Genomic DNA, 21,316 nt, shown 5'->3' with positions numbered 1-21,316 from the left:
TTTATTCCAGATTTTGAAATGCTTGAATGCGATATCTTGAGAGATGAGCCTCAGCATTACATTTCATGGCAGCCATTGGCTACTTGGAAGTGGCAGGAGCCAAAGAACCATGGATGGAGTGCCCTCCTTACAGCAGAAACCCTACTCTTGCCTGCCCAGGCAAAACAGAATACCTAAAATAATGATGAGCAAATACTTTGCTTTACTTCCAGCTTGAAAGTATGGTGGTCACAGAAGAGTTGTATCAAAGTATTGTCTCTTATGAGTGTCTTTTCTTTGGCAGCAGCTACTTTTCCTGTGTTGGAGGAGAAGCCAAGTATGGGAATTAAACTATTCATGGGCACACTTTTCTTTGTTTTGAAGGTCAGGGCACAAACTAAATTTTGGACTTGATGACTAATATAGTTGGGTTATTCAGTGTTCCAGACTAAAACACCTTGCACAAGAAAACTGCCAAGTAAATATCAGTATCAGTTGATGCAAACTCATAAGCCACATCAGGAACCTGATCTTGCTGGAGCTTGGGAAACTGCTTTATACAGAATCAAGCCATTATCAATAGTTTATTCACAAATTGGTAGTAGCTTTCCGGAGTTTCAAACAGGATCTTTCCCAGTTCTCCCTAGAGATCCAGGTAATTACATCTAGAATATATGTCCTACAACTAAGATAACCAGAATTAAAGGAGAGTGTAATCCTAGTTTCCTTGTTGGTGGTCCTCCCAGTCCTGCAAATGACTGTACCATTTCAGAACCACTGGACAATAGCCAACGTTTTAGTATAGAAACCATACCACTGCTAAAAAGACTGGAGTGTGTTCCACAACTGTTTGCTTGCTTTACAGATTTTTATACATTGCTTCCATGTATTAGAACAGACTTTGCTGTTTGGGAACGTCAGCTGTTTTAGCAATTCACTTATGTACAAGAACACCTGTAGAGATTTAAAGAAACAGTACACTAGGTTATCATTTTATTTGAGCACATAAATAAAATCAGTATAAAAGTTTTTTAAAAAAATCATTTTTAATAAAACAGTATATGAATATGCTGGTTAAACAGTAAATTAAGAGAGCTGAAGAGCTCAGTCTTTGGAGAAGAAAAGACTCAGAAAAAAAGTTAAAACTACTTACAATAAACTGATGTTAAATATTGGGAAATGTTCCCTAGAACTTCTACTTGTTAAAATGAAAGTAGGTTTCACAATCACAAGCACCCTATAGAACCAAGTTCAGCGAGTCCTTTTGAGGCAATCACTTTGGGATTTGTTGCAACACTTTTTGTTGTATTGTATGTCTTGTAAATGCCAATTAATCTATCTGCAATTTCAAACATGTTGTTCCGCAGTGAAATAATGATGAACTGTGCATTTTTGGTTTGCTCCTGGAAATTAAAATATAATCAGAATGAGTATGTGTAAATAATACATTTTGAAAGTTTAAAACAGAAAACTAGTGTTACAATGTATCCAAAAAAATACCAGTATACCTTTCTCGGTTATAAAGTCGGTTTCTTTTTAGTTATTAAGCAAATGTTCCAGTAAGCATTGGGACCAGTACAGGCAGTTCCCAAGGAACAAACAAGATAGATTCTGTAGATTTCTTAAGCTGAATTTGTTTGTAGTTGCAACAGGTACATTTCGGAATACTCCACACACACACACACACAGGGAAGTATAGGGAAAGGTTAATACCCCCATGGTGTTTGTTTGGCTGCCTGTGCCCCTCATTTTCTGTCCCTGTAATGAATGGATTTTTTTAAAAAAAATTGGCTTGTTGTGGAAAAGAGGATTGGTGAAAAAACTTCAGTGGAGATACATTTTCCCCATAACTCTTTCAGGAGTGAATTTTCCTTCTAGGAGTAGATTTCTCTTACTCCCTGTTGTCTCACTTGTTTGTAACCGAGTCATTTGCAGTCAGATGTTTGTAACTAGGGGACTATCTGTACTACATTTTCACTGGCTTGAAGAAGGTTAGAACTCAGATTTCTACAAGAAAGCAAATAATGCCTCTGTATACTTCAAGCCAGAAATGCTACACTTGTGCCTTCAACATAAAGCCAAAGTAAAGTTTGTGAACACCTGAAGCAATCTTCATATACACCCATCGCTTTGGATGTTGCAATTACAAGGCAACAATGTATTCTCTGGTATTAATAATCTGGGAGACATGACTGTCTTTAGTAAGCTTATTTCTAAAGCATTTTTTTTTACAAACACAGGTCAACTTTTTTGTTTGTTGAAAAAATTCTAATTTTGCACATTTTTAACAAAAACTGAATTGCTTATGTAGAAAATTTTCTCAGTTACCAAGGTTGCTCCTGCACTTGTAGAATTTACCTCCATAACAACAAGAGTGAAGGGCCAAAGCGTATGCCTACTGCAGCCTCCAGGAGGGCAGTGCAACTGAAACCTGTGGTCCTTGAATCAGTGCCACAAAATACTGATTGCTGTCCCTCAGCTAATTTCCAGAGGAGAAATCCTTGCAGTCAAGGAGCACAAATGAGATGCCAGTAATTTGTGGAGAGGGTCTCTGCTTATCATAAACGTTTCCTTGCCAGAGCAAGTTTTAGAGAGCAGGGGTGCACATTGTAACACCACCACGTATGCTATGTTTGCTAACATCATATCGAGCAATTACAAACTCATAATCCAGGCTTAGGATCTTTTAATGTTATGTTTATGATGGCACAACCAAGACTTAAGCCAGGTAGTGCATCAACTGAAGGATTCCATGGCACTGCAGATTAGAATGCTGGGAATGACCAGGGCTCTCCTGAGCAGGGGGTGTACTAAGAGCAGCAGCAGTGGCAGGACCCCAAGGTGTCAGGTATAAGTTTCAACGCACTTTGTGACTAAGGGAGTGCTGCAGTCCTCCATTCCCAAATCTGCTGTGCCTTAGATGGCCTTACCTTCCCGCTGGGGCAGTACCTGTTTATCTACTAGCATGTGCATGCTTTTGAACTGCTAGGTTGGCAGAAGCTGGGGCAATCTATGGGAGCTCAACCGTTGTCCCACAGATTCAAACCACTGACCTTCTGGTCAGCAAGTTCAGCAGCACAGCGGTTTAACCTACTGTGCCACCGCGGCCCCAATGGCATAAGAGGTAGGGTTTAGCAAAGTATAACGAAGTCCTAAAACATAGGATAGGTACATGCACTTTATGAAAAGAAATGACTTTTTAATTCATGGGAGTCTGCAGGCTCAAATCTTTTCCCAATTATTTTGCACATAGGTACCCTATAAACTCATGTATAAGTCTAAAAACTTTAGTAAAAAATTAACCCCCCCTCCAAAATTGAGTCAGCTTATGCAAGCACTGTACCTGAACTTTTATTTTAAAAAATGTAACAATTCCCTTCTTTGAATAGCAAAAAGCAAAAGCTCAGTCTGTCCTGACAGCACTAACCTCTACATTTTCTGCCATGATGTTAATTCTGGCCTTTTTGAATGACTGAATGGAAAAATGGTATCAGTGACAGGGCTGGGGCCAAGATGGCACTGGTGCTTCCTGCTCCCCACAGAATGACATTTGACTTATCCACAGATAATACTCAAATCCAAAGTTTTGGCTTCAAAACCTGCCCTCAACTGATACATGAGGTTGGGACAGTAGATTTTGACACTAAACAAAAATATGCAGATGTTTGGTGACTTGTGCAATACTTACATAGATATAAAATGCCACAATAGATACATTTTTAAAATCAAGAGCTGCATCAATTTCATCCATGAAATAGAGAGGAGTTGGCTTATAATGATGTAGAGCAAAAACCAAAGCCAGTGAGCTTAGTGTCTTCTCTCCACCTGACAAGTTAAAGATCTTTTTCCAGCTTTTCTTCGGTGGCCGAACACTGAAATAATGGATTTATTATAAACATTATGTTTGTTTCTAGTCTCACTTAATTTCAACATTAAGACTGTCAGAAGCACGCTACATACATTATCGCAGTAATTCTACAATAAATGTTTAATGTATCACAGTAGCATAGTCAATGCATGCAGGGCTGTCCTTGAAGGACTTAACCAGAAGCTGATGCTAGTGAAAATGGAGCCATTTGATTACTAACCAAAACATACAGAAATCATTTTGAAAGAAACTGCGTGGGCTGCAAATGTGTTCCTAGTCCAATATCAAGGTTAGATTAATAACATTTAAATACCTATGTCTTCCCAAGGAATTGGGAGGGGGGTCTTTTGTGTCTCAGCAATAGTGATATGAGAAAAGGGCTTCTCTGTGGTGGCATCTCTCCTGTGAAGTTCTTAGGTGAGTGGTTCCCAACCCATGGGACGTGAGAACTAAAATAAGGTTCGCAAGTTATGGGGGGAAAATTGGTTTTCTGTGGGCAAGCAGATGGCAACTAGTGGATGGCATATGTTCTGTATCCATAACTAGAGCTGATGTGGTCTATCCAATGCAATTTTCTGAATCAGCACCCCAAATAACCAAACCAAACTTTGGTCTAAAGTTGACCAAAAATTGATTTGTAACCCTTTTGGTACTAATGTTGGAGTGTGGTCCCTGGTCAAAGTGGTTCCTGGCCAAAAAAAATATTGGGAACCACTGTTTTAGATGCTTGACTGACACTGAGTTTGGATTCATAAGAATGCTATGTTGAAACACGGCTTTTTATTCAAGACTTGGGGACAATCCTGTTGTATTTACAGTAGTCTCTCACTTATCCAACATAAATGGGCTGGCAGAACGCTGGATAAGCGAATATGTTGGATAATAAGGAGGGATTAAGGAAAAGCCTATTAAACATCAAATTAGGTTATGATTTTACAAATGAAGCACCAAAACTTCATGTTATACAACAAATTTGACAGAAAAAGTAGTTCAATATACAGTAATGCTATGTAGTAATTACTGTATTTACGAATTTAGCACCAAAATATCACAATGTATTGAAAACATTGACTACAAAAATGCGTTGGATAATCCAGAATGTTGGATAAGTGAGTGTTGGAGAAGTGAAACTCTATTGTATATCCATACATCTTGTAAAAGTTCATTTAATGTGTTATATAATTTTAAGCATTTTTAGACGGTGAAATGTCTTTTAGTGTAATGATTTTAATTATTTAAACTTATTTTACTGTACTCTGTCCTGAAATCTATTGATATACAGGGACATGTGTGTGTTCACATGTGTGTATGTATGTACTGCATATACTTAATATATACATAGTACAGGATGAGTACCCCTTATTTTAATCTACATTTATCAGTGAATTTTAACCTGCAATTTAACTCTGTGTATCCTGTATCTCTTTGTTTTAACAATGTTGTACCCCACCTTGAGCTGCAAGGAGAGGTAGGTAAATATTCTTATTATTATATTACATAAGTGGATAGGAATGTGACACTTTTGCTTCATGGTGGCTCAAAGTACACAAACTCTGTTTCATATACAAAATATTTAAAAGATGAAGCACACTTTTTTTTCTAGATTTAGGTCCCATTTTCAAGATATCTAAATATTTTTCCATGCATATCCCTCAAATCTAAGTTTGGTTCCAAACATTTCAGATAAGGGATACTCGGCCTGTATGTAAAAGATAGGTACAGTAGAGTCTCACTTATTCAACACTCGCTTATCCAGCGTTCTGGATTATCCAACACATTTTTGTAGTCAATGTTTTCAATATATCATGATATTTTGGTGCTAAATTCGTAAATACAGTAATTACTACATAGCATTACTGTGTATTGAACTACTTTTTCTGTCAAATTTGTTGTATAACATGATGTTTTGGTGCTTCATTTGTAAAATCATAACCTAATTTGATGTTTAATAGGCTTTTCCTTAATCTCTCCTTATTGTCCAACATATTCGCTTATCCAACATTCTGCTGGCCCGTTCATGTTGGATAAGCGAGACTCTACTGCATATATGATATGGTCTTAATATACAACTGATAACAGGAGCTCATGCTTTCAAAAAAGGTTTGATATCACTTAAGAAAAGTACGTAACATACGAACCTGAATGCAATTCCTTCAGAGAAAGGATCCAGGCTATCTACAAGCTCCAGCTCTGCATCTCCTCCTAATGTAAGCATTTGATAGTTTTCCTTTAGTTTATTTGTTATGACATTAAATCCTGTCATAAATTCATTAAGTCTGTTTTTTCTAAGTTCTTCATAAGCTTCTCTAAATCGGTCTCTCTCATTGGTAATTTCATCCAACTCTGCTACACGTTTTAAATACAGCTCTTCCTAAAACAAAACAAAAAACCACAATAAACAAAGCATCATACTTAAAAATATCTTTTACATTTAATATATGTAGGTTAAAAACAAAAACACTGGTGACATCCAGTATCAATTACTTTAAAATATACATGCTTCCATTAGACATTAACTGTGTGCTCAAACATTTCAGCAATGTGATAACTACTCAGGTAGGAATGCCTTTTTAAATAATTATACCTTTTCTTTGAATCCCAAACAAAAATAGCTGATTACCACTCAAACTCTAGTTTATAAAGGATTGCTTTTGTAGGGAACATTCATATTTGTATTGAGCCCACTTCATACCTGATGAACATCCATATCCTTCATATGATTCACCCAGATCATTTAAAAGTTTTAGTTACAATTTATGACCGCAAATACGCTACAGATTTTAACTGGTTAAAAGAATTATAGGACATTGAAAAAAGGTTTACCTTTTTATTATATTCAGCAATTGCACCCAAGTTTGGTTTCATTTCGTGACACTGAGCTTCTAGAAGAGCTATTTGATTGGTAATAATATTTGGATCTTTAATAGCTTCGAGTTCATCTTGACTGAGCACTGGAAGTTCTTCTGCTTCTTTGTCTTCCATGGGATGCAATGATATTTTCGATATCTAAAATATATTTTCTTAATTTAATATCACAGATGCATATCTATAATCCTGCTGGTAGTTTTCTACCTTAATTGCTCATTTGTCTAGATTAGCTATTGAATATGCTGTATATTTTAACTGAATTTATTATATCTTATCTATATTTTAACTTTTTACCCACCCACACAGGAATATTTAATGATTTTTTAATTGTTATATTTGTTTTGTTTTAAACTATGAACAGATTGTGTGCTTGTTAGCTGCCTTGAGTCCCAAAGGGGAGAAAGATGTGGTATAAATGACCGGAATAAATAAAAATAAATTCATTTTACAATAGTGTGATAGCAAAGGTTAAACATTTTATGGAGAATATAATAATAAATAATCTCAAAAGAAAATAAGAAAGTGAAGAAGAATAAAGAACACTTTTCCAAGTTCTTAGCTATTTTGTCTTAAACTTTGTAGAGTCCCTTGCCTTGTAAGGACATAACCTATTGGCATTTAGAAAACCAGCTAAGCAAGGTTCTCAAACATTTTATTGCAAAATAAAAAAGGAATATGCTGGGAGGAGGGAATCAAGCTCTTGTCAGCATTTCTGCTCAGAGTGATAAGGTTGTGTTGCACTGAGTTCAGTAAAGAAAAAAAGGGGTCTAGCAGAACGTAATGTTTTTATACTGATCACTGAAGAAGCAGGGGTCTCTCGGTAAAGCATAGTATCAAAAGGGGTCTGCTGTTCCCTCCAGCTTTCAGATACAGCATATCCATTTTTGATGCGCAAGGACAGAAAACGTCTCCCTAGGCCCAGAGAACCCACAATGAACAGGTTTCTTTGAAGGGTCATCGGTGCCCTCATACAAATTGGTCTTGCACCTGCAGGCTCACCATTGGAATATTCTAGAACAATGCTCAAATTTGTGGCCCTCCAGATGTTTGGGCCTCCCAGAAGGCCTAGCCAGCTTGTCCAATGGCCAGGAATTCTGGGAGCTGAAGTCCAAAACACCAGGAGGGCCACAAGTTTGACACCACTGTTCTAGAGCTTTGTAGCCCTGAAAGGAGCCCCGCTTTATGGTCTCTTCCTCACAAGCTCAGTCCCATCGACATGATTTCTCTCCTCAGTTACCTGATCCAGCAAGACTCTTCCTAAAAAAAGTGAAAGAGTTGGAAATTTTGTGTGTACTGATGAATGCATCCAAAAACCTTAAGCTGTTAGCATACTGCAATGAACCCCCCATCTGAACAAAGTTTAGTCAGAGTGGATCTGGCAGTAGATACATCACTTCTATGATCAAGATGGTAAAAATGTTGGGAGGGTAATTGACACTGACCAATGGGAAAGAACTTGGAAAGACGTGATATGTTTTACATGTTTTAGCAATCATAAAGAAAATTCTTACAAAGTTCACTATCGATAGTATTTAACCCCACAGACACTAGCTAAAATATATAAAACCAGGAAAGATTTATGCTGGAAATGTGAGAAAGAGAAAGGTACACTCTATCATAGATTATGGAACTGCAAAAGAATTAAGAACTATTGGAAGAAGATACATAATTTTAAAATTAAATTAAAATTTATGCTACAGCTGTATCTTCTCAAAATGATAGTTGTACAAGGAGAATAATTATGTATATGATTACAATAGCAAGGATAGTATTGACAAAAACATGGAAAATAACTGAAGTACCTTCCATCTATTTGCAACTGAAATTAAGAGAAGCCACAGAAATTGACAAATTAAATAGAATAATGGGGAATAAAGAGTGGGAGAAAATAGAAAAATACTTTAAGGAATAAGTAGTCTTTGAAAACAAAAATAAGCACTGGGGAATTTAAGTTTAATTGGATTATGTTATGTTTGCTTGGTTTGTGTGTGTCTTTTGTTTTTTGTATCTTATGGCGTTTTGTGCTTTTCTTTCTTTTTTTCTGAAATGAATTTTTAAAAACTGACTGTGGAATGACTTGCTGGAAGAGACCATGGAATTACTTGCCGGCAGCTAAATCAGCTTTCAAAATTCAAAACACAACTGAAGACCTATCTCTTTCAGCTGGCCCACCAGCCAATTTTAACTTGTAAATTTTAACCTACATTTTAATGGTGCGGGGTCTTGTGTTATATGTATTTTAATAGTTGTGTTTTATTGTTCTTTTTTAACCTTATTGTACCGCTCCTCAAGCCGCAAGGAGGCAGATAATGTCTTCTTCTTCATACATTGGTCTTATCACAAATTGATCTTCAGGACTATTCTAAAAATAAACAGAATCCTGCTGATTCAGGATGAGATAATAGATTATCAAAAACTCTTCCATCCAACTTGTCATCATCCCTGAAGTTTTGAGCAGTAGCAATGATTCAGTAGAATTAATGTCACATCTTGATTACATATTTTATGTCTGCCTCCAATGACAAATCAGTTTTCAGATTAAGAGATCTTAATCCTGACTGTTTCATAAGGGTGAGAGGATTTATCTGCAGATGAGAAAAACATGCTATCAAGTTTCATAGCAAGCCAGATTAAGCTAAAGCAGATCATGACTGATACATTATATAGCAAAACAGGCTGTTTGGGCAACAAAAATCAGGGGCAGACAATGTTTTATATGTTGGACAGCAACTCCCATAATCCCTATTGGGTGTACAGTCAAATAACATCTGGAGAGCCACAGGATAACAGCTTATAACTCAGTATGAATTCTAAAACAATCTTCTTTGGAAAAGATTTAAGCTTTTTCAATATGAGTGTTTTTTCAGGAAATTGATGCATTGGTGTGTGGTCATATGCAGCATTTTAACCCTGTGTATTAAAGCAATTGGTCAAACAGGCATTTTGTTGTTTGAAATTAGTACATAATAAAATGTTCATCACCTCTTTTTGCCAATACTTAATCTTTGATTGATGCTCAACAACATGACTTTCTAACTGCTCAATTTTAAGTCTAATGCTCAGAGCCTCTTTTTGAAGCAAATGCTCTTCTTCTTGGATAGCTTTAATTTTCTGAAGCACAGATCGATGTTCCTCTTGGATCTCTGGTAAGGCCTCCTTAACAAATCAGAAGTTAGAAAATTATTGCATTGCCTTATGCATGCTTTAATTAACATTAACATAGTGATTATTCAAAGTTAAGAGAATGGAAAAATTCTAATGAACTTGCAGCAAATAACATCAAGACTAGGTTTTGGTCAGTTCTTTGCTTCTGAGAAGAGTAAAGATGAATAAAGTAATTTTAAAGCTTTCAAATTATAGTGCAATCACTCTTTTAAAAATTTAATATCCTGAATCTCAAAAACTAACTCACTCACATTTTTATAAATGGACAAAGATGTGATAAGATTGTCTGGTCTTTGAAGTTCCTCAAGTTGATACTGTGTTTTTGATGTAACTAAACAATAACAACATTCTTCAGATCATTCTGGTTGATACTTCATTTTTAAGGGAAATGGTTGTAAAAACAACTTGTTTTGAACCACTTGTGCCCTCTAATCAAATAAGAAAGACCCCCGGATACACTGCACATTTTACATAATATATTTTTAATATTTATATACTGCGCTGATTTTTAAAGTCCCATCTGAAGAATACTGTATACATACTTCAGCTTTTTTGCTCTCATTCATAACTTCACCAGCTCTTTCTTCCACTGCAGTCAGCTGTTCCATTAAATCTTGTAAGTTCTTTTTATTCTCTTCAATTTCCTTCTCAGTGCGAAGCACGGTATCCTCTGATTTTTTCAAGTTTCTAAATAGAGTCCATATAATAATGCAGATGTAACACTTCTTCTCTAGTTATATTTAGACTTTGAATATAAATCAGTTTTCTAGAGAAATATAAGACTGGTGCCAACAATTTCCATGCTGTTTCATGGTCACATGCAGGTCACCCTGCTTCTGTGGCTTGGCACCTTTAGTAGCTACCATTCCTTCCGAGTCCATCTGCAGCTCCATCTGCCCCTTCTCTCTATAGCAAAGAGACTGCCATCCTACAAACATATCCCCAATTGTAATGTATAGAAATTAATTGTAAACAGCTTTGGAAGCCAATGTTGGATGAAACAACAGCAGTATTATAGACATATTACACACTTGCATTGTTACTAGGGTACCCAAAATACGTTTTTGGCAATCTAAAATAACTCTGAATATTCATTTTACACCCCCCTAATAATAATCTCACTTACACACAGAGCATTTCAAAATCTGTGCACTTTCTGGCAAACAAAATTACAGATCTATTTTCCCACATATTTAACATTTTCTTAATGTTCCTCATCCTTTCCATGGATTTTACTCCCAGCTCACTATCTTCTATCCTACTGTACATGAGCCTATACACAAATTTATACATTTCCTAAAACCCTAACCATGGGCAACAATCCATGCACAGAAAATATTTAGAATGTAACCCCTTTAGAAAACGGACAGAAGCAATAATCATGTTGTAAATCCTTGAACAGATCCAGTAATTCCGTTGTTAACCAAAATACAGCAATAAAGTCACACTTACATTTCTATATTGGCACACAAAGAATACAAAATCATACCTGTCTGCTGTCTTGATGGCTACCTGAGCTTTAGTAATAGCAGAAGTACACTGATCTATTTCCTTGTTTATTTTATCAAGATTATCTTGCTGAGTTTTAAGTTTTTTATTGTTAATTTCAACTATGAGATTATGTAGTCTTTTAACTTCTGTTTCCAGTTTATCAGCCTTTGCAGCAACCCGGTCATACTCTATCAAAGACATACGATGAAAATGGTGAATATATTAAAAGTTATTTCACAATACTTTGTTTTCTCTATTTTAACAGATAGGAATTTTGAAATTACAAAACTGTAGGAATTATTCATTTACTTTTTGCTTCACAAAAACATTTACCTAAAAAGAAAAGCCAATTTATTTAATAAATATAAGCTTATTAACAGATATCCAGTAAATCTGAATAATTGAATCTGTCATAATTTTCCACTCCTGAAAAAATCTATAATATTTCAGCTGAGGGGATAGTCAGACTTTACTCACAAGCCAATCTTCAGCTATCCTGGACATTAACAGTTCCTTTATATCTATTTTTATATCTTTTACATACTTGATATTGTAATTCCTGTGGCTATGATTACATGGCATTCTTAACTACTTTGAGTCATCCTATGTTATACATTTGGATTATTTGTTGGCTGTTTTTTTAAAAATTGTGGTACTAAATGTTAATCAGTTCTGTAATTTATTCCATCGTTTTTAAAATGATGTTACACTAACAAAAATTCACACTGGATTTCATTCAGAAATGTAACACATTTCCCCTACACACAGTTGTATTCTACAGCACAGACTTCTCAATAGAAAAATAAGCAAAGATACACAAATGTTTTGAAAAATATTAAATGAAAGATCACATTGGTAACAAATTATTTACATTAATATATATGTTACTTGTATTCACATGATCTTAAAATGTTAATAGGCCAGCAAAGTGGGATAGAACTAGAAAATTCAGAAATATTCATATGATAATATTTGTTGGGACTAAGGGAAAAAAGTACAACTATTTAAGATGCAGCAGGCACCCAGAAATGGTAGAAAAACAACTGTTTAGAAAGTCACATAAGTAACTCTAGCACAGTGGGAGTATTTCATGCACAAGGTTGTAGTAAGTGAAGATCTATATTATTAGATATTTTAAAACTATATCACGGTTTAAACAAAGCGAATGTAAGTTCAATAAGAGATCCATCAAAGAAAATCTATAAACTGAATGTGCCCAGTGAACCTAAATTCCTCAAAACAAACAAGGGATAGAAAAATTCAGATTACTGACTGAAAAAAATGAATGTTTTAAAATGAAATTACAGTAAATATTCTATTAAACATTTATTTATTTGTATCAACAGCCCCCAATTTAAAATATTTCTCCATAAAATTCTGGAGAATTTTATTGCAGAACACAATCCTTTTAGCAAAATAGCATACCATTTATTTTTGGAATATTGAAGGATACATAAAATGATCAAAACTCAGAAATACCATACACTTTTTATGTAAAAACAATATATACTATATTATTAGGTAGAAAGTGAGCTTCATTATTATGTTAATCAGAAATTATGAATTTGTCCCCATTCATATTTCAACATAAGGTATACACACCTTCTTTGAACTTATTACACTTTTTCTCCATGTCTTTTTGCTTGATTTTATCTGGAGCTGCAGCAACTACATTTCCTTCAAATTCTTTAACTTGGATTTTTAAGTGAGCTTCTTGCTCTGACAAACTCTAAAGTACAAAAACAGGCTTGTTATTTATCTGCACAATGTATTAGGGTTTCTAAGAAATAACCATGATACTTATCTGACTATACCTAGCAGTACACTTCTTAAGTCTGCCCCTCACAATTTCTAATAAGCAAAAAGTGATCGTGTTTTCCTTCCTTCACAGAACTGCTTTCCAGTTGCCCATGCTTCCAGATGCAATTATAAATGCATATGTCTGTGCTGAAAATCTTTCCCTCAAGAAGTATGCATACAAATGAAAACAGTTAAAATATTTTATTTGTACCCCAGAAGTACAGTATAAAATATAACTTTTAAATGAAGTTAGCACATAAATAGGGAACCGATAGAATGCCCAGTTATGTCATGAAAGTGGAGCACCTTCAAACTGGAACACACACTGATCCCCCTGATCCTTTGACAAAAGATTGATCAAAGGAAGAATAATTAAAGAGAATAATTTTCCATGCATTTTCTGGGAATAATCCCCAACAACCTTTCCTTTTATGTGACAAGGAGGGCTGCAGTTTTTAGGATTTTGGAGTTGTAGTCCAATGCACAAATTACTATGTCATATGCTAATACATTATTTATTATTAGAAGGAAAGGAAGATCTAAATAAAGAAAAACTCAAAAGAGAAATAAGAGATCTTGGAAGTGGAAGGAGAAATGCTAAGGAGGGGAATAACCCTTATGACTGCAGATTGCTCCTTTGCAGCATCCAATCAATTCCTCCTACTCCCACTCTGGCAACTTTTAGCTGGAAATCTATGACTTCTGGCATCAGAAGCAGGAGCCCAAAGTTCGTTCTTTTAGCCAGTGATTTCTGCTCTTTTCCCTTAATTTTTTTTACCCTGCCTTGCAAGACAGATAGGTTTTAGCATTAGCATTTCTCCTTCCACTTCCAAGATCTCTTATTTCTCTACTCCCACTCTGGCAACTTTTAGCCGGAAATCTATGACTAGTGAGCATACACAGTGGTCACTGGGCTTTGCAGGGGAAGTCCTATTAGACTTTTCCTCCTATTTTTTTTTAAACTTAAACAAATTTTGGATTCTCCATTTGTGTTTTAATGAACAGGTTATGCCATTGCCACTACATAAATGTGCGAGGATTTCCATATGAAGATTAGTATTACCTGAATACTTGCACTGTACTTTTCCAAAGTGTTCCTCATTTCTCTGACACTCTGACGCAATTTTAATATCTCTTCCTCAAGCTGCACTTTACATTCCTGATACTGCTTTACTTTTTGGTAGTTCTTTTGAAGTTGAGATTCCATTTCATTTATCTACACAAAGTTATAATGTAAAATCATTAGTAACGTACATATAAGCATATAAAGAAATGGCTGTAGTAAAATATTGAGTTCATATTTTAATGATAAAAATAATTTAGCCACAAAAGACATATGGGACAATATGTAAGTTTGCCAGTGGCAAAATAAGTAGAAAATAAGAAATGTAAAAACAAGTTGCTTATCTGTAACTGAGTTTTTTCTGTGATTATCTGTGTCCTCACATAAATAGGTATTGCACCTGTGCAGAGCCATCATCCAGAATATTATAGAGCTGAGTAGTTTGGCAGTCACCATCCAATGCTCCTATCTTAGTTCACCAATAAACCGTTACTTTGTTTCATAAACTATCATTTAACCAAAGGGACCTCTATGTGAGAACAGTCAGGCAAGTTTGTGTCACTGAAGTGAGGATAACCTCTGGCTTCTACAGCCAAACTGCAGTTAGATTGCTGTTTTACATAAATTGTGACACTTCTAACTAAAGCAGTAGATGAAGGCTGGTTCAATATATACAAAATCCAATTGGTATTGAACTCTTGGCCAGTTCATAAGAATGTCTGATGGCAGAAACCCGTTTGGAGAGACATCTACTTCCCACATCTAAAGCCATTATAGTGGACAATCTTTTTGTTGACTGAAATGTTGATGTGAGGTTCACATAGTAGGTGAAAGCGCATCAAACATTCAGTGATTACTCCAATAGAGTAGATAGTTTCTGATAAAAGGTAGGTAACAGTATATCTTGATTAATACAAAATTGAGATACAAACTTGGGGATGAATGCAATCTTGTTGTCCCTTATGGTGGAGATGGCAAGTTTCTTCTTCGTGGTGCTTCTGTGGAAATCGCACTTATGGGATCTTCTACTGCGCCTGCGCAGCATTTCTGTGCGAATTCCACAGAACACCACTCGAAGAAACACAGTTACAGGTAAGCAACTACATTTTGTCCTTAACATCAATGTTGATATATCTCTTCTTGATATTGATGTTAAGTACCATCCATGAGATTGGTTATATGAGGGAGATTTTCTTCTTGATCCGAAACATGATCAGAGACCTGCTTCGATACTCTCTTGGGAGGAAGGTCTCCTATGTCCCAAATTATCTATGCTAATTTTGAGGCTCATACTTGGTATTTCAAAGTAGAAGAGGACACAGCTTTCAAATAATGTGCTACTGTAATGTTTGTAGCATGTGAGGAGAAACGTGTCTTCTGCTGAAGTGGTAGGAAAAGATGCCCTTGAACATGATATCGGTATTGATGATCTAATTGGTACTAAAACTGAAGACTGATTTGTTGATAAACAAAGATATTGATCCTGAGGTCTTCCCTTAAGCAACCTATTCATTTGGGTTAATGCTTAAGACAGAAGCAGAAAAATGAGCTTCGTTTGTTGCGACTTTATCAGTTACTCCTCCTAAAAGTATAATATGAGTTTTTGTGCTCTATTCTTTAGAGCCGGGTTTGTGAAGACTTGACAATGCTGAACACTATGTCATTTGCTCAAACAAAATAAATACTGTTTATGAGCATCACATAATGATACTTTGCGGCTGCATCATCATCTGATGCTCATAAAAAGTTGTTAAATAGGGAAGAAGAGGCTTGTTAAAAAACACAGATTTTAAACAGGGAAGAAGAGGCCATAAAATAGAGAAATCACACAAAGTTTTTTTTTTAAATAGAAATTGTAGGGAGACATATTGACACAAGAGAGTTATTAGCAATAGAAATACAGGTAAGTTCATAGAGCCCAGCCAGAGAATACCCTGAAAGATGTCAACTCTCTGGCAGACGAAAAGAAACTGAAGTAACAGTTAATTGGTGGACCCAGATAGGCATGTGGCATAGAGAGAGGCCCAGGTTACTGCCAAGATACTTCTGGTATATTCAGATGAAGACTTTGTGTAAGTACAAAACCTATTTACACGAGGCAGATACCATGAAGAAAAGTTCATTTGTCAGGTAGTTGTGGGCCAACCAAGAAGCAAGAAACAGATTCAGTAGAACTAGAAAAGGCTTAGATAATAGCACTTTAATCTCAAATATAGCGTTTATTAGGTAGGATCAGACTAAAGATAAACAATTGTACTATTAGCAACTCTACATAATTTATTTCTGGAAGATTGGAGATGGGAGGAGCTCTCATCAATTTAGAAATTATTCCATAAATGTAATAAAAATGCTAACTGCCTTCTTCTTGTCATCACTGTCTTACATAGAGTAGCAAAACGCAAGGACATTGCATCTTTTAGTATGATGGGTTAATATTACTTATGTTTTGTTTTTTTAAACAGGCTATCTTGATAAAGGAAGTTATGAAAGGGTATGCTGAGAGATGAAGAAAACGCTAGGCTAAAATTCAGTTAGGTTTCCATTCATCAATATAACAAGTTATCGCTATGACCAAATGCAGCATGAAGCCAACTTTATTCTATAGATACTGAGGAACATAAGACAAAATATGAGCCTGCTAAATCCCAAACATTTAACTCCATTAACTCAATTTCTTTCTCTTATTGGTAAGAGTGCACTGAATACCTTAAAACATTGTGCTATTACAATATTGCATTCTATCTTTGTTAAGCTTATTTCTGGGAAATTTTTTTTTTTTGAGAATTCAAATTATCCAAAAATGAATTTCAAGAATGCGGCAGTCATCTTTCAGTCAAAATTTTCCTAAGTGTGCTAACCTGATCTTGTGATGTTTCAATTACAACTGAGGATCCCATTCTACCCTTCATTGGTTTTCCGCCGCCACCAGTCATTGTTCCTATGGAAGGACCAAAATGAAATGAAATAAAATATTAGCACTACTAATATCACACTCAACTTCCGTTTGTAAGTGCAGTTCTGCACCTTTGACATACCTGACTGTTCTATTATTTGTCCTTGCAACGTTACTACTCTCCATCTCTTGTCTTTCTGGAATGCAACTCTGGTAGCTTGATCCAGGTTATCTGCTACCAGAGTATCCCGTACTGCAAAATAAAAAGCTTGGCGAATCTTCTCATCTTTAACTTTTATCATGTCAAACAGACGTGGAGTATTTTCAGGTGTCTGAATTTTGCCCATGCTTTTCTCCCACACTGCCATCTGGAAGAAGATAAAAAGGATCACAAGTAACAGTACGAACAATCAAGAATAATCACACTTATGTGATAAACATATTCAACTTCTGAGGATTTTTTTGCATTTTGATTGTACTTTATAACTGGTACAAGCTAAAGCATATTTTCTCAAAAGGAAATTTCACTGTATCCAGTGGGACTTTGTCTCTCATTAAATGTTCTTAGGATGGCTGTCTACACTCATCTCTATTCAAACCAATGTGAATAGAGGTAAAACAATGACAGTCATTATGGCTGTCCTTTGATCACAAACTTGCCTTTGAAGTAAAAAACGGAGAAGTCTTAATATTTGCAATCAATCATAAACATATCCTAGTGAGACTATTTAAACAGAGTATAATAAGTCCAGTCTTATTAAAATAGCTAAGGAACTTTAACATATGTAATCATAAATCATAATAAACTCAGAAATTAAAGATACTGCTACAGGCCTGATGCCATTTTGAAATCTATGCACATTTACTACATACAAAAGAATATAATGTATATACCATACTACAAAGTTTAATGAAATAACTGTGAAATGCACAATACAATTTAAAATGAATAAAACCCAAGGAAAATTTATTCTAGGCAGAATATTTTAGTTCTTCCATTTCACCAGTGTAAAAGTACCTATCAATTCTTTTAATACAAACCTTGTCAAGTCCTATAAACGTCGCTACTCCAATGTTTTGCTTCTTTAAGAAATTAACACATTCTTGAGCGGTATCAATTGTATCAACAACTATGTGATCGAGTGCCCAACATGATGAGGAAATTGCAACATCATACTTTTCATCTATTGCACCTAAATCACCCTATTGGTAAAAAAAAAGAGATAATTTAATGTATTATGTAATCATAGAAATGAGTATAATTTTGTGTGTTTACTTCTTTCCAAGTCCAACTGATATTATAGGAATTCATATTCAAGTATACTTGTGCATATTTTTTAAAATCCCAAAACAGGTGTTGACTTATACATGGGTCAAAATGGTCCCATTATGTGTTCCACCACCATTTCTGGCCTGTTTGAATGTCTGGAGAGGAAAATGGTTGCAGCTGTTTGTGACATTAACCTTTTCTAGCGGGAGGAGCTGAGGGATTCAGTACTTTTTTAATGGTAGGATCTCCCTGATGGACTCTTTGCTGCCCACCCACTATCAGTTGTCTGCAGGTCAGCCTACTTGTCTCCTCCTCCGAGGAGGCAAGCAGACCAGCTGCGAATCGTGAACGGAAGCTGAAGACGGCAAGCAAAGAAACCAACAGATTCTTGCATGCTGGGAAGGGGTTCAGTCTCAGTGGTGTGCAAAGAAACACCAGCAGTACCATGGAATATTTGGTTCAAGAGACTGTTGATTTCTAAGTTTGCCTGCATGCTCCAACTCCACTGCATCCCCCACCCGCCCTCGACTGCCCACAGCCACCCATTTGTTTCCTCTTCTTCCTTCCCAACCTCTCTGAGGAATCAACCAGGCCTGCTGTGACCAGGGAAAACAGGCAAGACAAGAAACAAGCAACTCCTTCAGCTAAATATTTCTCAGTGGGGCTGGTGTTTCTTCATTCTCTATTCAGATTGATGCCCCCTCACACAGCTAGCTTGCTTGACTCCTCAGAGAAGTTGGGAAGGAACAGGAGACAAATGAGCTGGTGTAGACAACTGAGGGGAGATTGATAGCAAATCGGAGAGGGCAGACAAAAGATAAAAAAACAATTATACCCTTGACCCCAAATCTGCACTTAGTTTATACTTGAGATCAGCTTATAAATGTAAGTATATATGGTAAGTATTTTCATTTAAAGAAATGAAGTTATGCTGTCTTTCAGGGTACCTATGTAAAATTAAGAATTGCAGGGACAGTGATCAGAAACTAAAGCAGGGCTAGGTACAATTTAACCTAGAGTTTTAGGAACAGTTTACTCTACAAGAGACATGAACAGTTCCATATCCCTTCTGCTTTGTCACCACTTTACAGCTTTTCTTAAAAAGCTACTGATCACTCCCCCTCAACAGTGATTGTATTTAGGACTGAATTACATCCAGAAAACTGTGGGATAAAAACATTAAGAACAGATAATGTGTATGGTGTGGGGGAAGGAAGCTCAAAATAACATGGCCCATAGTTACAAGATTCCTAAAAAATAAAAACTGAAGTCTCATTAAGAAGTGATTTATCTTTATAGCAAAATTTAAGGGTTTTTGTCTTTATGCCATTTTTTCTTCCAAAGTTTTATTCAATTTCTATTTAGATGATGCATTGATTTTTACCAATATATCTTCCTTCATTTAGAAATAATCTTTTAATTTACAAGAGGGATTAGACAGTTGTCATACCAAAAGATGGGAATAGTAAATGGCCCAGAAACCCCAGTTCCCCTTGCCAAATTATTTTGTCAGCCTACCCAGGAGAGGAAGGAAACCTAGGAAATGGCAAGGAAAAAAACACCCTACCAGTCTTCCATATATTCCAGGAATGCTTCCAGATTTCTTCTGCTGCATTAAAGCTTCAAGAACTTTCCCTCGACTTTTATTTGCTGCCAATGAACTTCTAGCTTCTTCCACTTTCTGGCGCAGGTCTTGAACATAACCTTTTATATTTGCTTCTTCTTTCACAAGTTTTTCAAGTTCATTCTCTTTCTTAAAAACAGGGAATCAAACTCCATTCTCTTAACAATTCCACAAGCATTAATAAACGTCTGTTTCAGAATTACTCAATGTTATATTAGTTGAAATAGTGAATCTGCTTAAATACAAATAATTCTGGCAACATGTATCTTTAGCAAAATAAACTGGAGAAAGGCTAGAATGCACTGGTATTTTCTAACACAAATAGATGGAAAACTCCATTTAAGATACTGTAATAATGACAATGAATGACAATGGGACTTCTATATGGAAAACACCTTAGCTGAATCTCTGTAAATGAAAGTATTAAAATGTTCTTTATGTTTTGTTCTACAGCTCTCTGCAATGACAGAAAAATCATTCGGGAAAGAAGATGACACACTATTTGTTTGACGCCAAGACAATTACTTTGCATCAGTGGCACCACAGCAGATATTACTAATTATATTCAGTGATAAGGTTTCTTTGGAAAAATTCGAAATTAGATTCTTTTTCAGTGACCTAAATTGACTGGAGTCTGATTTAACATGTGATTATATTGAGATTTTATTTCATTTATCTCTCTGATTACAAACCAATAGTCTGATTTTAGATTATTTTTTTAAAAAAAACAGCCATATAATTTAAACTGTGATTACATAGGCAGCCATGCCAAACTGTTTAACAGGTAGAGCTCTGCATGTCCTTCTAAACATGTTTTTTTTAATTTTCAGAAGTTTTTTTTCCTCTTTATTGCTACATGAATGTGTAATTTGTTTTGAATGGAGTTATATTGTAACAGAGAGTGGCTCATATGTCAGGATTGGATCTTACAGCTGGCAAGAAGAAATAATAGCTAGCTCCCAGGTGACAAAAATCAGTCTACTATTGTTCAAATATTAGTATGTTTATAGAAATGGAAACCAATTCAGATTTTTTTAAACACACACATTACCTGATTGTAAGCAGCTGATAGATTTCTTTATAAGATTCATTTTATGGATTTTAACAAAAACCAATGAAAACTTTTCAGAACATATGTTGATACAATAGAATATCTTTGCATCATGACAGTACACTTACATACTGCTACTTCTCTATTCTCACTGCCACAAATATTGTTCACAAAAATCCACTACAAAAGTCGTTTTCTGACTGTTATCCAATTTCCTTAACTTTTTAAAAGTGGCAATTCTACC

The 21,316-nt window shown here is 35.4% G+C and overlaps 1 protein-coding gene across 3 annotated transcripts in view; it reads right to left on the bottom strand.

Moving 5' to 3' along the window:
- Positions 1-959: 959 nt before the first annotated feature.
- The window catches only part of smc4 (structural maintenance of chromosomes 4), a 51,377-nt gene continuing 31,020 nt past the window's right edge, over positions 960-21,316 (bottom strand). For all 3 annotated transcript variants that reach the window (XM_062977506.1, XM_062977509.1, XM_062977508.1), the window contains exons 12-24: positions 19,965-20,150; positions 18,169-18,330; positions 17,270-17,495; positions 17,093-17,172; positions 14,235-14,387; positions 12,974-13,100; positions 11,370-11,559; positions 10,423-10,567; positions 9,698-9,871; positions 6,671-6,853; positions 5,986-6,218; positions 3,668-3,851; positions 960-1,382 (exon numbers count right to left, since the gene is read on the bottom strand). In XM_062977506.1, the coding sequence (XP_062833576.1) occupies positions 1,206-1,382; positions 3,668-3,851; positions 5,986-6,218; positions 6,671-6,853; positions 9,698-9,871; positions 10,423-10,567; positions 11,370-11,559; positions 12,974-13,100; positions 14,235-14,387; positions 17,093-17,172; positions 17,270-17,495; positions 18,169-18,330; positions 19,965-20,150 (2,220 nt within the window). In that variant the 3' untranslated portion in view covers positions 960-1,205. The remainder of the gene's footprint in view (positions 1,383-3,667; positions 3,852-5,985; positions 6,219-6,670; positions 6,854-9,697; positions 9,872-10,422; positions 10,568-11,369; positions 11,560-12,973; positions 13,101-14,234; positions 14,388-17,092; positions 17,173-17,269; positions 17,496-18,168; positions 18,331-19,964; positions 20,151-21,316) is intronic.

The sequence above is a fragment of the Anolis carolinensis genome, chromosome 3, assembly GCF_035594765.1.
Source record: "Anolis carolinensis isolate JA03-04 chromosome 3, rAnoCar3.1.pri, whole genome shotgun sequence".
Lineage (NCBI taxonomy): Eukaryota > Metazoa > Chordata > Lepidosauria > Squamata > Dactyloidae > Anolis > Anolis carolinensis.
Note: the sequence above shows the minus strand (reverse complement) of the source record. Positions and strands in the feature narration are given on the sequence as shown.